The sequence below is a fragment of the Octopus bimaculoides genome, chromosome 30, assembly GCF_046866305.1.
Source record: "Octopus bimaculoides isolate indiv1 chromosome 30, ASM4686630v1, whole genome shotgun sequence".
Lineage (NCBI taxonomy): Eukaryota > Metazoa > Mollusca > Cephalopoda > Octopoda > Octopodidae > Octopus > Octopus bimaculoides.
In genome coordinates this window covers 12,308,312-12,324,944 of record NC_142957.1, presented here as the reverse complement: position 1 = coordinate 12,324,944, position 16,633 = coordinate 12,308,312, and the positions used below count along the sequence as shown (strand labels likewise).

Here is a 16,633-nt window from a genome sequence, read left to right as displayed (position 1 = left end):
ATATATATATATATATATATATATATATATATATATATATATATATATATATATATATATATATATATATATATGTGTATATATATATATATATATATATATATATATATATATATATATATTTATATATGTGTATGTATGTATGTGTGTGTATGTGTTTGTGTGTCTGTGTTTGTCCACCCAACATCGCTTGACAACCGATGCTGGTGTGTTTGCGTCCCCGTAACTTACTGGCTCGGCAAAAGAGACCGATAGAATAAGTACTAGGCTTACAAAGAATAAGTCCTGGGGTCGATTTGCTCGACTGAAGGCGGTGCTCCAGCATGGCCGAAGTCAAATGACTGAAACAAGTAAAAGAGTAAAGAGTATATTAAAAGATGTTAAGTATATTCCATTGTCTATAACACAGTACCTGCCAACTGTAACCAGAAATATGAGCTTCATCCAGATCATCGATAATTTTTCCTTCGTAAGGGCCAAACCTGCTTCTAGCATGAATTGTAACAAGTGCAATAGCTCCAAGACCAGCTCCTGGAATTTTTGATTCTGTGATAGACACACAAGGTGGGGCAGTTAATTTGGCTCGATTGGGAGTTCCTTTAGCAATCTAAATGTAAAGAAAAATAATTGATAATTGCTGCAACTCTAATAAATTCTATGTTAGTAATTAACATAGATGGACTATATGTATTATCTCTTATCAGCCAAAACAATATCTGGCATCATATTTCATTTTCTTTGAAGTCTTGCTATAAATGGTTGGAACTTCATATTACCAGACTAATATAAGAAGTATCTATCATCGTCATCGTCGTCATTAAACATTCTTTTTCCATGTTGCATGGGTCAGATGAAATTTGTAGAGGCAATTTTCTATGGGTAAATAACTTTCTTATCACCAACCCTTACTTGTTTTCAGGTAAGGTAATATTTCCCATCTCCATAACCAGACGTGTTTTTCAAGGAAGAGTGGAAATAAAGGATACTGCTTGCATTGCAGTGACACCCGGCTACAATTATTATGTGATGTCAAAGCAATGTGACAGCAACATTTACACATATGAACAACAGACTTTTTCTAGTTTCTGTCTATCAAATCTACTGACAAACTTTGTTTCAGCCCACAGTTATAACAAAAAAACTTACCCAAAGTGCCAAGCAGTGGGACTGAACCTGGAACCATGTGGTTGGGAAACACACTTTTTACCACACAGACACTATAGCATTCAAAGAGACATAAGTTTAGTTGTAAAGATCTGTTCAATCGCTCGAGTAACAAAGCTAGATTATGTTTTGTTTGTAACAATCATGAAATAGAAATACCTAAACACCTTTTTTTCCTCAACTTATATTGGAATATATTATTAAACAAACCATCATGAAAGTATATATATTTATTATGGTCAGGAATGTTTACCTTATTATCTGAAATCACAAGGAGTGGGCCATGGTTGGGACAGTCACCAGTATACTCTTCATTGCAGTCTTCACAATCTAATGAAAGTCAGCAAGAAATAAATTTACAACAATTACACTGTTTTACTATGTTATCCTGAAGTGAATATATTTTAATATTCTAGTAAATTCATAGAATGCTTTATTGTAGCACTGTTCAGAGGAATTATTGTATTGATTACTGACAGAACATCTCAGTTTTAAATCCCTGTTGTTAGGTATTTTCTGGTTAATTATGCTGCTAAATGTATTCACGTTTTGTTTATCTCAACATATAACCTTGCTCTACACTATCCCACAATGGCTAAGTCTACAGCTGATGTTTTCCATTAGTTAAACTGAAGTAGTTTTATCTCCATTACAGTTACATGTGTATGTCTCATTATTTTCAATTCTATGAAAGATCACATGAAACAGATTAATATAGGAATAAATATATTTACTTAAATCTTCATATGTAGCTCTTCAAATCTAAGAGCGACTCTGAATAACATATTTTTACTATCACTCATACTGTATATATTCTATGTCGTATAATCAAACTACAGCTTCTATCAATATTTTTACATTCTGCTATCAAAACGGCTGATAGTTCAGAATCCATGGTTTACACCACTTAATTCTTATACTGGTCTCTTAACTGGAAAGAAATTCCATAGCTCAGTATAACACAATCACCTAACATGTACTGTACACTGTCAGCATGTAGTGCTGAGTTCAAATTGTAGATAGAAAGCCAAATCAAAGCTAAATGTCAATTCATATTCATACCAATATATCAGTTGCCAGCATCACTGCTTCTAGTTTGTAATGTTTGAGGGCTAGAGTGTAAGTTCAATTCACTACCCACACAAACAGAGCAATGTGTAGATGTCTGCTTAGATAACACTTTCATGAAAATCAAGACAAAACAAACCATTATACTTACAAATAAAGCTATCATCAGATGGTACTTCTAAAGAAGTGGAATTTCTGGGTCTTTTCCTTAATTTCATAGGAAACATGATGTTACTTACTTTTGTCTTTTCTGGTTTAATCTAGATAAAAGTTAATTGGTCATACTAAAGTAGATAAAGAATAATGGAATTGATTATAATGACAAGGGCAACTAGAGAGGTGGGCTGTGCATATATATATATGTGTATATATATATATATATATATATATATATATATATATATATATATATATATATATATATATATATATATATTTATAATTTTAGGGAAAAGAACCAAGGTTCATGAACTCATCGATGAAAATTCACTGTCACATATAGAAAAATTAATAAGTAAAACCACAATAAATAAGTATACATTATCTTATGATATTTACTTTGTATATTATATTATAATCTAAGAATTCTCGGTCGTCCAAACCACCACAATCAACAGGCGCAAAAACAGGTTTTCTTTGTCCTGTCAAAAAGTGATTGATTATCTCCCATTGACCAATGACCTAAGCCCCATGTCAGGTTAAGTTCAAATGGACAGGAGCTGACCTATTTAGGTACAAACTCTGCTGCAGGATGTCTGTCCTTCTAGCTGCCACGATTCTTATAAATTCAGTGGTCAACAAGGCAGACAAGAGGGAGAAGACCCTGGCAGCCAACCGAGGAAGCTCTACGACACAACAGGTTTTGGCAACAGCAGAGACCAGAGCAATGTTCGAAGTTTCACGGTAGACTATTGTATCAGATGAACTATGTACACCCACACCCACACACATGCAAACATATTCATTTGTGATATATCACTTCTACAGATGTACCCTATTTCTATTTCTAGCAACTCGTAGTAGTTGTCGACACTTTGCATGTAGTGAAGAATTATGTGTACCAACGACAAATTAAGTCCAGTGAATAAATTATTTTTAATTATGAATCCATTCGCTCATTTGTTTACTCCAAAGGCATACACATGCCTTTTGCATCTGTTTACCCTGATACACATCTAACCACTCCACTTCCTTCTACAAACTTAGATTCGAAACCGAAACCGAATCTAAGAATTCTCAGTCGTCCAAACCACCACAATCAACAGGCGCGAAAGAAGATTTACTTTGTCCTATCAAAAAAGTGATTGACCTACGACCTCAGCCATGTCAGGCGAAGTTCAAATGGACAGGAGCTGACCTATTTAGGCACAAACTCTGCTACAGTATGTCTGTCCTTCTAGCTGCCACGGTGGTCAACAGAGAGACGGGCAGACAGGCCTTGGAGGCAGAGAAGAGAGGCCTACATGCCGACAGAAGGTTTTTGCATGTTTCTATTTCTAGCAACTCATGACAATTGTCAACGTATGCATGTGGTAAAGAATTATGTGATACACATCTAACCACTACAACTATATTTTAGATCGGATTTGTTTTTATGCAAACAAACTTGCTATATGCTTTTAGTGGAAATGTTTTTTTTATTACAGTGCCATGATTTACAATCCTCTAAATTATAATAACAATGGTATTTTTACATAAGCTTCAAATTTAGGGTGATCACTGTGCAATGACTAAGAAAAATAATTTAATAAAGGGGCATATAAGCCCTTAATAGAAAAAAGGAGGCTTTCCTATTCGCATGGGAGTTGAACCCACATCCCTTTAACACAACCAAGTGAGCTACCTTTACCACCAGCGAATATATATATTGAAGTATATGTGACTGACATATATGTGTATTGTTATGCAATTAAAATAGCTAACTTACACATATTCCCATTATCTTGAAATCATCATAACGTCCGCTTTCCATGCTAGCATGGGTTGGACGATTTGACTGAGGACTGGTGAAACCGGATGGCAACACCAGGCTCCAATCTAATTTGGCTGACTTTCTACAGCTGGATGCCCTTCCTAACGCCAACCACTGAGAAAGTGTAGTGGGTGCTTTTACGTGTCACCCGCACGAAAACAGCCACGCTCGAAATGGTGTCTTTTATGTGCCACCCGCATAAGAGCCAGTCCAGGGGCACTGGCAACGATCTCGCTCGAAAACCCTACAAAGGCCAGTCAGGCGGTACTGGCAACGGTCAAGCTCAATATGGTACATCTTATGTGCCACCCGCACAAGAGCCAGTCCAGGGGCACTGGCAACGATCTCACTTGGCTTGCCGGGTCTTATCATGCACAGCACATTTCCAAAGGTCTCTGTCAGTAGTCATCGCCTCGGTGAGGCCCAATGTTCGAAGGTCTTGCCTCACCACCTCAGCCCAGGTCTTCCTGGGCCTACCTCTTCCACGGGTTCCCTCAACTGTTAGGGTGTGGCACTTTTTCACGCAGCTATCCTCATCCATTCTCACCACATGTCCATACCAGCGCAATCGTCTCTCTTGCACGCCACAACTGATGCTTCTAATGTTCAGCTTTTCTCTCAAGATACTTACACTCTGACGGGTATTCACATTGACATCACACATCCAATGGAGCATACTGGCTTCATTTCTTGCGAGCTTACATATGTCCTCAGCAGTTACAGCCCATGTTTCACTGCCATGTAGCATGGTTGTTTGTACGCATGCGTCATACAGTCTGCCTTTTACTCTGAGTGAGAGTCCCTTTGTCGCCAGCAGGGGTAAGAGCTCTCTAAACTTTGCCCAGGCTATTCTTATTCTAGCAGCTACACTTTCAGCGCACCCACCCCCACTACTAACTTGGTCGCCCAGATAGCGGAAGCTATCGACTACCTCTAGTTTTTCACCCTGGAATGAGATAGAAGTTGTTTCCTGTTTGTTTACAGTCTTTATTGCACCTGAACATCTGCCACAAACAAAAACTAACTTGCTAGTTAACCTGCCTTTGATGTTGCTGCACCTCTTATGTGTCCATAGCTTGCACCGGGTACATCTTATAGAGTTACTACCTACTCCTTTTCTACATACTGAGCAGGGCCATCTACCTGAAGGGGTTTGTGTTTTATCTACCTTCCTACTTATTAGGATTTTGGTTTTAGCTAGGTTGACTCTAAGGCCCTTCAATTCTAGACCTTGCTTCCACACCTGAAACTTCTCCTCTAGTTCTGATAGTGACTCCGCAATTAGGGCAAGGTCATCAGCATAGAGGAGCTCCCAGGGGCAACCTGTCTTGAACTCCTCTGTGATTGCCTGGAGGACTATGATAAATAAGAGGGGGCTGAGGACGGAACCTTGGTGGATCCCTACCTCTACCCGGAATTCATTGCTGTACTCATTTCCAACCCTCACCTTACTGGCAGCATCTCTGTACATGGCTCGCACAGCTCTCACTAACCATTCGTCTATCCCAAGTTTCCTCATTGACCACCAGATAAGGGATCGGGGGACCCTGTCAAAGGCTTTCTCCATGTCAATGAAAGCCAGGTACAGAGGTTTATCCTTGGCTAGGTATTTCTCCTGCAACTGTCTCACTAGAAATAAGGCATCAGTAGTGCTTTTACCTGGCACGAACCCAAACTGCATCTCATCTAAATTGATTCGCTCCCTAATTAGTTGGGCTATGACCCTCTCTGTAACTTTCATAACCTGATTTAACAGCTTGATGCCTCTGTAATTATTTGTATCTAAAGTGTCACCTTTACCTTTGTAGCAGTTGACTATGATGCTGCTACACCAGTCATTGGGTATGACTCCTTCGTGTATCACCTGGTTCGTAATACGGGTGACTAGGCTGTAGCCAACACTGCCAGATATTTTGAGCATCTCTGCAGTGATTCCTGATGGGCCGGGGGCTTTCCCGGTCTTCATACTCTTATATATATATGTGTAAAACAAATAATAAATGAGTATATGTGAAAAAGTGCCACACCCTAACAGTTGAGAGAACCCGTGGAAGAGGTAGGCCCAGGAAGACCTGGGCTGAGGTGGTGAGGCAAGACCTTCGTACATTGGGCCTCACCGAGGTGATGACTACGGACCGAGACCTTTGGAAATGGGCTGTGCGTGAGAAGACCCGGCAAGCCAAGTAAGATCGTTGCCAGTGCCCCTGGACTGGCTCTTGTGTGGGTGGCACATAAGATGCACCATTTTGAGCGTGGCCATTGCCAGTACCGCCTGACTGGCTCCCGTAGGATTTTCGAGTGAGATCGTTGCCAGTGCCCCTGGACTGGCTCTCGTGCGGGTGGCACATAAAAGACACCATTTCGAGCGTGGCCGTTTTCGTGCGGGTGACACGTAAAAGCACCCACTACACTCTCTGAGTGGTTGGCGTTAGGAAGGGCATCCAGCTGTAGAAACTCTGCCAAATTAGACTGGAGTCTGGTGTAACCATCTGGTTTCACCAGTCCTCAGTCAAATCGTCCAACCCATGCTAGCATGGAAAGCGGACGTTAAACGATGATGATGATGATGATGATGCATATATATGTACAAGCATGTGCATACCTACATCTACCTGTATATATAGGTGCATATCTGGGCACAGGACATTGCAAACAAAACATAGACAAAAAAAATAATAATAACCAGAGTACAGAAAACACACAGGCCACATAGAGAACATTTTCCTTCATCAGCTGCCCCCATTCTAACACAGGCGTTTCGAAGAGTTATGTATGCATGTGTGTATATGTAAATATATATATATATATATATATATATATATATATATATATATATATATATATATATATATATATATATATATATATAGCCAATAAAAACACACGCACTGTATATTTGGTGTTAATTTGCTTCAGCTTTATATTACATTAATCTTAATCTTATTTCGGCCAGAGTTCTTTCGTCACACTTCTGTGACCTCATCAGTGGTCCTTTGTTTCCTTCTTTCTTATGTGTGTCTCACCTTGCTAACTATCAGCCATTTTGTATTTTGTATTCCTAATGTATGTGTCTACGCATGCGTGTCCTTCAATGTGTCTGTGTCTTTTGTAAGTGCATGTGTGTATGGGGAGTGTCTGTATCACCTATATTCTCTGTTAATACGTGTTCGTTTGTATTAGTTTTCATTTATTTATATGTTCATGTGTGTGTGTGTGTGTGGTTTTTTTTTTTGTGTGTGTTTAATTAAATTTTGTTAACGTATGTAGTATTTAATTCCATTTGTTTATCTATGTATTGTATTATACTTTGTTCATATTATTATTGGTTTATGGGTAACATGTCACATGTTGTGGTTTGTGGTTTGTTAGGGGTGTGTGTTAGTGTTCCATTCTAGTTTCCTATTCAGGCTAGGTTTCTCTTCTATTATGTATGTAGCTTCTGTAATTTGTCTAAGTGCTGCGTCACTGCTATGTGTGGATAAGATTTTAATCTCTATGTTGTTGATTGAGCCTCTATGTTCTTGCTCAGCGTGCTGGTACAGAACTGATGAGCTCTTCCCTTCCTTAAGTTCCCTCCAATGTTCATTTGCCCGCTCCCCTATGCTCCTTGCTGTTTCGCCTACATATGTCATTGTCTTATTTCTACATCGTCCCTCTGTACATCTTATACTTGTAAGGAAACGACCGTGCGAACTCATAAAAGGAGAAATGGTGACAAATGGAAAAACAGAGGACTCCTTTTATTTATACGCGTCGCACGGTCGAACACAAAATTATATATCTAATGAGGATATACAAAATAATATGTTATGCTACGATAACATAGATGACCAGTAATGAAAGACCACAACCGTATAAGATGATTAACAGAGGTATTTATTATGGCGTTAAAGATGTATGTCTGTGTGAGAGTGTGAATGCGACATATAAGAACATAATCAAAGACAGGCCGTCATACAAAGAAAAGTATGTATGTGAGTGATACATGTGTGTATGAGAAATATTACAGCAGAGAAAAAGAGAGTCAATAACACGTGAACAATTATACCAGTTCTTGGGTACACAATAATATGAATCTGTATGTGAAGTGAGTTGGCTGAGTGTGGCAGAGCTGATCACTAGTTGTGATGTCGTGGCATCGATGCCGGGCCGTGATTCTTGTTATACAGATGTTCGTCGTTTGGCAGAGCTTATCACTAGTTGTGTTTTGGCTTCGATGCCAGGGCCTTGAGGACAGACGTTTATCGCAGGCTGAAATCTCTTGTCTGTTTATTATCGTGGTGAAGCTAAGTCACCTAACAGAATCGAAGAGAGAGATGTGTGCCGCGGTGGTTTAGTTTGGTGTACATAGAAAGTCGTGTTGATGCTGGTGGAGATTGATGCTTGGTAGTAATCGTGTTGGTCATGATGATGTTGCTGGTTAGTAGTCGGAGACTCGTGTTGCTGATGTGGTGACGGCAGTGGTCATCGTTGGCTGGACGAAGCTGTTGAAGTGGTCGCTGGCTGATTGTTGCTGCTGCTGTCGTGTGGTACACGGAACAGATCTCAAAGAGAAACTGGACCGAGACAAATTTGTGGGGTATGAGTTGCTCTATTTAAGGCGTTAAGGGGGCTCCAAGACGGTAGCAGAAAAACACTATCACGTGACCTTATTAAGGGCTGTGATTGGTCAGTTTGCGTTCTGGCAGGAACGGTTCGAAGAAGTTGCCGCTTCGAATATTAATCAGTCACGTGATGACAAGGAATGGGTTCTCTGCTAAGCCCGCGTTTATTTATATTTAAATGAGAAGAATGGCGATAGCAGTTTTGTATCTAATGGAGTTAGGTAGTTTCACTACATACTATAGACCACATTTCTGGTTTTGCAGTTCGTTTGTGGGCTAAATCTACATACGATACAGTTCCTATCAGTGCAGGGGGTTCTACTGAAAGGGTATGTTCTACTGATAAGGGATTTAATATAATACAATACATAGATAAACAAATGGAATTAAATACTACATACATTAACAAAATTCAATTAAACACAAACAAAAGGTAGATAAAAAAAACACACATGAACAAATAAATAAATAAAAACAAATACAAACGAACACGTATTAACAGAGAATATAGGTGATACAGACACTCCCCATACACACATGCACTTACAAAAAACAGACACGTTGAAGGACACACATGCATAGACACATACAATAGGAATACAAAATACAAAATGGCTGATAGTTAGCAAGGTGAGACACACATAAGAAGGAAGGAAACAAAGGACCACTGATGAGGTCACAGAAGTGTGACGAAAGAACTCTGGCCGAAATAAGATTAAGATTAATGTAATATAAAGCTGAAGCAAATTAACACCAAATATACAGTGCGTGTGTGTTTTTATTGGCTAAACTGGCAATATGACCATCCCCAAGTACAACACTATATATAAATATATATATATGTATGTATATATTGTTTTGTAATTAATAAAATAGTCAGTTAACTTACAGTGTTTACTATTTGTTTTGGTTTATTGGGTATTGAACGAGCGATTGGTAATCTGAAAACTGGAAGAATATTATGTATGTAAGTATATTTTTTATGTTAAATTAAAGAAATTATGGTGTAAATAGTAAACTAAACAGAAAACAATTATGATTTCAGGATAACATGATAGAATATATAACTCAGTGACAATAACAGACGCATTTTCAACAATGATTTTTATAGTTCACAATGGAGAAAAGTGCTATAACCATTGCTTTTGTAGGCTCTCCAAGACTGGTGAGCTCAATACTGTAAACTGTTCACGTTGAATGTATGTAGACCTTTATAGGTAAAACACAATCAGCAAGGAGAAAATTTTAGAGGGTGATAGGACCAAGTAGTTAATCTAAGGCCTAATCAATACACTCAGTACGAGTGATGAAGGGAGAAGAAATAAGTGTATTAGTTGGAGGTGGTATGTATTTAGGAAGTTCAGGAATATGGAGGTCTTTGTAGTAGGAACAGAATACTTAATGCGAGAGGATGAAGAAGGCATATTTTATCATTGTAAGGTGATTCTGTGTGGAATGGTAAGAATAAGAAAATAGGCAAAGATTGTAAAATATTGTAAGAACTCTGTGAAATGGATGAATTTAAAGTTGTGGTAAGAAGCTTGCTTACCAACCACATAGTTCCGGGTTCAGTCCCACTGTGTGGCACCTTGGGCAAGTGTCTTCTACTATAGCCTCGGGCCGACCAAAGCCTTGTGAGTGGATTTGGTAGACAGAAACTGAAAGAAGCCCATCGTATATATATATATATATATATATGTATATATATATATATATATATGTATGTATGTATGTATTTGTGTGTCTGTGTTTGTCTCCCTAACGTTGCTGACAACCGATGCTGGTGTGTTTACGTCCCCCTAACTTACCGGTTCGGCAAAAAGAGAACCGATAGAATAAGTACTAGGCTTCCAAAGAATAAGTGCTGGGGTCGATTTGCTCGACTAAAGGCGGTGCTCCAGCATGGCCGCAGTCAAATGACTGAAACAAGTAAAAGAGTAAAAGAGTATAAGGTTGCTAAAGGAACTCCCAATCGAGCCAAATTAACTGCCCCACCTTGTGTGTCTATCACAGAATCAAAAATTCCAGGAGCTGGTCTTGGAGCTATTGTTATTGTTACAATTCATGCTAGAAGCAGGTTTGGCTCTTACGAAGGAAAAATTATCGATGATCTGGATGAAGCTCATATTTCTGGTTACAGTTGGCAGGTACTGTGTTAAAGACAATGGAATATACTTAACATGTTTTAATATACTCTTTACTCTTTTACTTGTTTCAGTCATTTGACTGCAGCCATGCTGGAGCACTGCCTTCAGTCGAGCAAATCGACCCCAGGACTTATTCTTTGTAAGCCTAGTACTTATTCTATCGGTCTCTTTTGCCGAGCCAGTAAGTTACGGGGACGCAAACACACCAGCATCGGTTGTCAAGCGATGTTGGGGTGGCAAACACAGACACACAAACACATACATACATACATACATACATATATATATATATATATATATATATATATATATATATATATATATATATATACACACATATACGACGGGCTTCTTTCAGTTTCCGTCTACCAAATCCACTCACAAGGCTTTGATCAGCCCGAGGCTATAGTAGAAGACACTTGCCCAAGGTGCCACGCAGTGGGACTGAACCCGGAACCATGTGGTTGGTAAGCAAGCTACTTCCCACAAAGCCACGCTATAGCTATATTGAATTATTAACTTGTATTATAGCCTCAAACCAAACAAAGTCTTTTGAGTAGATTTGGTTGAAAGAAACTGAAAGAAGCCTGTTGTGTGTGAATATGTATGTTTGTGTGTGTGTGTGTATATATAAGATTTGATTGATGTAATGTTAAATGGTTAGTTAGAAATAATTATGTATAAAGAAAAAAAAAAAAAAACTTTAAGGCGCTGCTCCAGCATGGCCGCAGTCTAATGAATGGAACAAGTAAAAGAAAGAAAGGAACATAAGAAAAAAACCCCATACATTTCGTACATATACCTGCGGCTAAAGACACGCAGCTAGCTTTACTGATTGAGCGTGACAAGGGACGGATTGATGTCTAGCAAGATATATTTAAACAATGTCTATGAAAAGCATTCGACAATCCAGGATCGACCCACCCTCTTTGATCGAAGTAACCAAGTCTCGGAGGTAAATTCTTATATTCTATATATATCTGACTGGCCTTCGTAGGATTTTCGAGCGAGATCGTTGCCAGTGCCCCTGGACTGGCTCTTGTGCGGGTGGCACATAAAAGACACCATTTCGAGCATGGCCATTGCCAGTATCGCCTGACTGGCCTTCGTGCAGGTGACACGTAAAAGCACCCACTACACTTTCTCAGTGGTTGGCGTTAGGAAGGGCATCCAGCTGTAGAAACTCTGCCAAATTTAGATTAGAGCCTGGTGTTGCCATCCAGTTTCACCAGTCCTCAGTCAAGTCATCCAACCCATGCTAGCATGGAAAGCGGACGTTAAACGATGATGATGATGATGATGATGAAAGAAATATACAATATAATTCAATAACAATAAAGTTATGTTTATGAATTCGTATTGTAAGATTCCTGATGTAAAATCGTGTGTTGAAACAGATATTGGATGGTCGTTTCTTTTCTTTATTTTTTTTTTTTTTTTTTTTTCTTCCAAATGACTACATCCACTTTACCTTCATTTTTTCACTCGTGTATTAGTTCTTATTTTATTATATGAACTGATGTCCATTGTCTGGAAATCTTTTGTCGCACATCTGTGACCTCTTCAGTGGCACTTTTCGTTTTCATGTGTGTTCTTGCTCGACTTACTCCATTCTGTTCTAAGATATGTATCCTTATGTGCACATGCATTTCTGTCCTTATTTGTGTGCGTATGTATATGTGTGTGCTTGTGTGTGTGTGTGTGTGTGTGTGTCATAGCTTTTAGCAGCAGTGTAGCTTTCCCCTCAGCCCCATCCTCTCACCCCATTGTGGTGTTGCTGTCCTAAGACTCAAAAAAAAGAAAAAAATATACTCTTTACTCTTTTACTCTTTTACTTGTTTCAGTCATTTGACTGCGGCCATGCTGGAGCACCACCTTTAGTCGAGCAAATCGACCCCAGGACTTATTCTTTGGATGCCTAGTACTTATTCTAACGGTCTCTTTTGCCAAACCGCTAAGTTACGGTGACGTAAACACACCAGCATTAGTTGTCAAGCGATGTTGGGAGGACAAACACAGAAACACAAACATATACACACACACACATATATGTGTACATATATATACGACGGGCTTCTTTCAGTTTCCGTCTACCAAATCCACTCACAAGGCATTGGTCGGCCCGAGGCTATAGTAGAAGACACTCGCCCAAGGTGCCACGCAGTGGGACTGAACCTGGAACCATGTGGTTGATAAGCAAGCTACTTACCACACAGCAACTCCTGTGCCTATATATATATATATATATATATATATATATATACATATATATACGACGGGCTTCTTTCAGTTTCCGTCTACCAAATCCACTCACAAGGCATTGGTCGGCCCGAGGCTATAGTAGAAGACACTTGCCCAAGGTGCCACGCAATGGGACTGAACCCGGAACCATGTGGTTGGTAAGCAAGCTACTTACCACACAGCCCCTCCTACACCTATATGGTACAGTTCCTGTATACTTCTGTGTATGTGCGTTCACCCACGTTGTTGTCACTGTTACTACTGCTGATTGTGTTAGCTGTGTTGTTGACGTTGTTATGGCCATCCGCGTATTTTTCGTGTGTATGTGTATGCGTTCGCTTCATATGCATCCATGACTTTTATATAGTTTTTATTTATATATATAATCTCTATCTTACATTTATCACAGTTATGTGACATATATTTATATATTTATCTATTTATATATTTATTCACTGATTTTTTTCTTATACATCTATCTCTATTTCTCATACGTATTACAGGTAAGTGCATATATGTCTATTGTGTATTACCGTGTATGTTTCTGTGTATTACTTACATTTTTTCCCCTCTCTCTTCTCATCCCTACTATCTTTAGTCATGTAGTGTGATGTGGTGGGGGATATTACTGTTCTGTTCGTGTTTTTTACTGAGGCTCAGTCTCTCTACTGTTATGTGTGTGGCCTCTGTAATCTGTCTAAGTGTCGTGTCAGTTCTATGTGTCGATAGTATTTTAACCTCTATGCTATTGATCGAGCCTCCATGTTCTGCCTGAGCATATTGGTAGAGCACTGACGATCTTTTCCCTTCTTTGTGCTCTCGCCAATGTTCACCTATATGTTCTCCTATGCTGCATGCAGTCTCTCCAATGTAGGTAGTTGTCATGTTTCTGCACCGTCCCTCAGTACATCGTAAGCTACACACTACATTCCTAACCTTACAGTTAACCTGTGGGTTCATCCTACATGCAACACAATTGTACTTTATACAGGGGTACTTATCAAAGAGATATGTATTTGAGATCAGGGATTTTAAAGGGGGCAGTTATGCTTTTGGAAAATTCTGGATATGATTCTATTGTATTTTGATCTCTTAATCCCTGAAGTGACACCTTAGTTGGGATTGCTAAAGAGGTGCAAAGATCACGAAATAAATGTAGAATATTGTCAACTTGTTGGTGAAGGAAAATAGGATTATAGTCTGCATGGCATTAACATTAACTTAACCACTATATCAGTGTGAGAGGGACAATAATGGTTAGGAACACTGCCCTTTCTTCTATGTCACATCATGACTATTGAAAATCATTGTTTCTCTCATGCTTCATAATATTCTCTCATAAATATTTACATATAGATTAATACTTATGGAAAATCTACCTATTTTGTTGATGCAATGAATGTGACAATTTCTAATTGGATGCGATATGTAAACTGCGCAAGGACGGAAGAAGAACAGAATTTAACTGCTTTTCAGTACAATGGTAATATTTACTATAGAGCATTAAGAAACATTGTTCCTGGTGAAGAATTACTTGTCTGGTATGGAGAAGAATACGCCAAAGATCTTGGTATATCACACTGTGAACAACTGAAAACAAAGACCGTTTCCATTGCTGGAGCACAGTTATCAGAAACAACCAGTTCTGCAGGTAAAAATCTCATCATCATCACCATCACCACCAAAACCAACACCACCACCACCGCCACCACCATCATCATCATCATCATTTATCATCTCTTTTTCCAAGCCATCATGGGGTTGGATGTTTCAACATATACTGGCAAGCCAGAGGGCTGCAGGAAAAAAAGATATTTGTATTATACAATAACATATATATATATATGCAATCATAGATATACTGTTGTTGTTGGCAATCAGTCGCTTACAACATCGAGGGTTCCAGTTGATCCGATCAACGAAACAGCCCGATCGTGAAATTAACGTGCAAGTGGCTGACCACTCCACAGACACATGTACCCTTACCTTAACGTAGTTCTCGGGGTATATTCAGCGTGACACAGTGTGACAAGGCTGACTCCTTTGAATTACAGGTACAACAGAAACAGGAAGTAAGAGTGAGAGAAAGTTGTGGTGGAAGAGTACAGCAGGGTTCGCCACCATTCCCTGCCGGAGCCACGTGGAGCTTTAGGTTGTTTTTGCTTAATAAACACCCACAACGCCCGGTCTGGGAATCGAAACCGCGATCCTATGACCGCGAGTCCGCTGCCCTAACCACTGGGCCATTGTGCCTCCACCATAGATATACACATAAATGCATACATACATACGTATGTATGCATGTATTGTTCTCATCTTCAGAATTTTAGGAACTTCGAGAGATATGAAATAACTCACTCTGCACATGCGATAGCTTTAAACATTGGCATGTAAAATATTGAGTTAAACAAAAAAATGCCCTCATATGAAAAAAAAGTTAAGGGTTGTCCATACTACAGATGTCAGATGTGCTACCGTTACACCAAAGCAAACCTTAGAATTTTCTCCATCTAATTAAGAATTTGTCACCCAAGGAGTTTTCTCACCCAATATATTCTACAAAGACGAAGGAGCGTGACCGTTGCCAGTACCGCCTGACTGGCCTTCATAGGATTTTCGAGCGAGATCGTTGCCAGTGCCCCTGGACTGGCTCTTGTGCTGGTGGCACATAAAATACACCATTTTGAGCGTGGCCGTTGCCAGTACTGCCTGACTGGCCTTCATGCGGGTGACACGTAAAAGCATCCACTACACTGAGTGGTTGGTGTTAGGAAGGGGATCCAGCTGTAGAAACTCTGCCAAATTAGATTGGAGCCTGGTGTTTCACCAGCCCTCAGTCAAATCGTCCAACCCATGCTAGCATGGAAAGCGGACGTTAAACGATGATGATGATATATATATATATATATATATATATATACCGATAGAATAAGTACTACGCTTATAAAGAATAAGTACTGGGGTCGATTTGCTCGACTAAAGGCGGTGCTCCAGCATGGCCGCAGTCAAATGACTGAAACAAGTAAAAGAAAGTAACTGAATTACCTGGTCGCTGTCTTTTCTTTTTGTAACTTGGGAGCCATTCAACATCATCATCAACATCATCATCATGGTTTCTAATTTCTTGTTTTCTCTTTAATTGATGTTTTTTCGACTCCATAAAATTTGGTTTAATGGGACGTAAACCTGACAAAAAAAAAAATTTAAGAAAACATGTTTAACCCTTTAGTGTTCAGCTTAATCTGTTAAATATAATACTTTTTTTTCACTCAAATTGTTTTGAATTAATCATACATTATCTTACAGCTTTGAAGTTCTGATGGTGAGATAATTTATTCTTAGAATGTCAATGTAGGTTAGGTGTGAGAGGCTAGATATGGCCAGTTTGAATATAAAACATGTAGAATATTTGGGCCGGATATGGCCAGCTTAAACAC

General features: G+C 39.0%; 3 protein-coding genes across 3 annotated transcripts in view; 1 reads left to right on the top strand and 2 right to left on the bottom strand.

Annotated features, from left to right (window-relative positions):
• Positions 1–370: 370 nt before the first annotated feature.
• On the bottom strand, positions 371–2,059 carry LOC149130210 (histone-lysine N-methyltransferase PRDM7-like). Its single transcript, XM_089345858.1, has 3 exons — positions 2,023–2,059; positions 1,418–1,494; positions 371–607 (listed from the first exon to the last, which is right to left on the bottom strand). The coding sequence occupies exons 1-3, from the start codon at positions 2,057–2,059 to the stop codon at positions 371–373; spliced, it is 351 nt and encodes a 116-aa protein (XP_089201984.1).
• A 242-nt stretch (positions 2,060–2,301) lies between these two features.
• Positions 2,302–16,633, bottom strand: part of LOC149130208 (uncharacterized) — a 15,747-nt gene continuing 1,415 nt past the window's right edge. The window contains exons 2-4 of the mRNA XM_089345919.1: positions 16,242–16,382; positions 9,698–9,756; positions 2,302–2,492 (exon numbers count right to left, since the gene is read on the bottom strand). Of these exons, the coding sequence (XP_089202045.1) occupies positions 2,334–2,492; positions 9,698–9,756; positions 16,242–16,382 (359 nt within the window). The 3' untranslated portion in view covers positions 2,302–2,333. The remainder of the gene's footprint in view (positions 2,493–9,697; positions 9,757–16,241; positions 16,383–16,633) is intronic.
• LOC149130209 (histone-lysine N-methyltransferase PRDM7-like) lies at positions 10,725–15,714 on the top strand. Its single transcript, XM_089345838.1, has 3 exons — positions 10,725–10,955; positions 14,553–14,847; positions 15,656–15,714. The coding sequence occupies exons 1-3, from the start codon at positions 10,725–10,727 to the stop codon at positions 15,712–15,714; spliced, it is 585 nt and encodes a 194-aa protein (XP_089201964.1).

Excerpts from the sequence above, each read along its gene's own strand:
- LOC149130210 (XM_089345858.1), bottom strand. The coding sequence starts at position 2,059 with ATGGATTCTGAACTATCAGCCGTTTTGATAGCAGAAT. Across the intron at positions 1,495-2,022 it reads AGCCGTTTTGATAGCAGAAT|ATTGTGAAGACTGCAATGAA; the intron begins GTAAAAATATTG and ends GACTTTCATTAG. Across the intron at positions 608-1,417 it reads TTGTGATTTCAGATAATAAG|ATTGCTAAAGGAACTCCCAA; the intron begins GTAAACATTCCT and ends CTTTACATTTAG.
- LOC149130209 (XM_089345838.1), top strand. The coding sequence starts at position 10,725 with ATGACTGAAACAAGTAAAAGAGTAAAAGAGTATAAGGTTGCTAAAGGA. Across the intron at positions 10,956-14,552 it reads TTTCTGGTTACAGTTGGCAG|ATTAATACTTATGGAAAATC; the intron begins GTACTGTGTTAA and ends ATTTACATATAG. Across the intron at positions 14,848-15,655 it reads AGAAACAACCAGTTCTGCAG|ATGTCAGATGTGCTACCGTT; the intron begins GTAAAAATCTCA and ends TCCATACTACAG.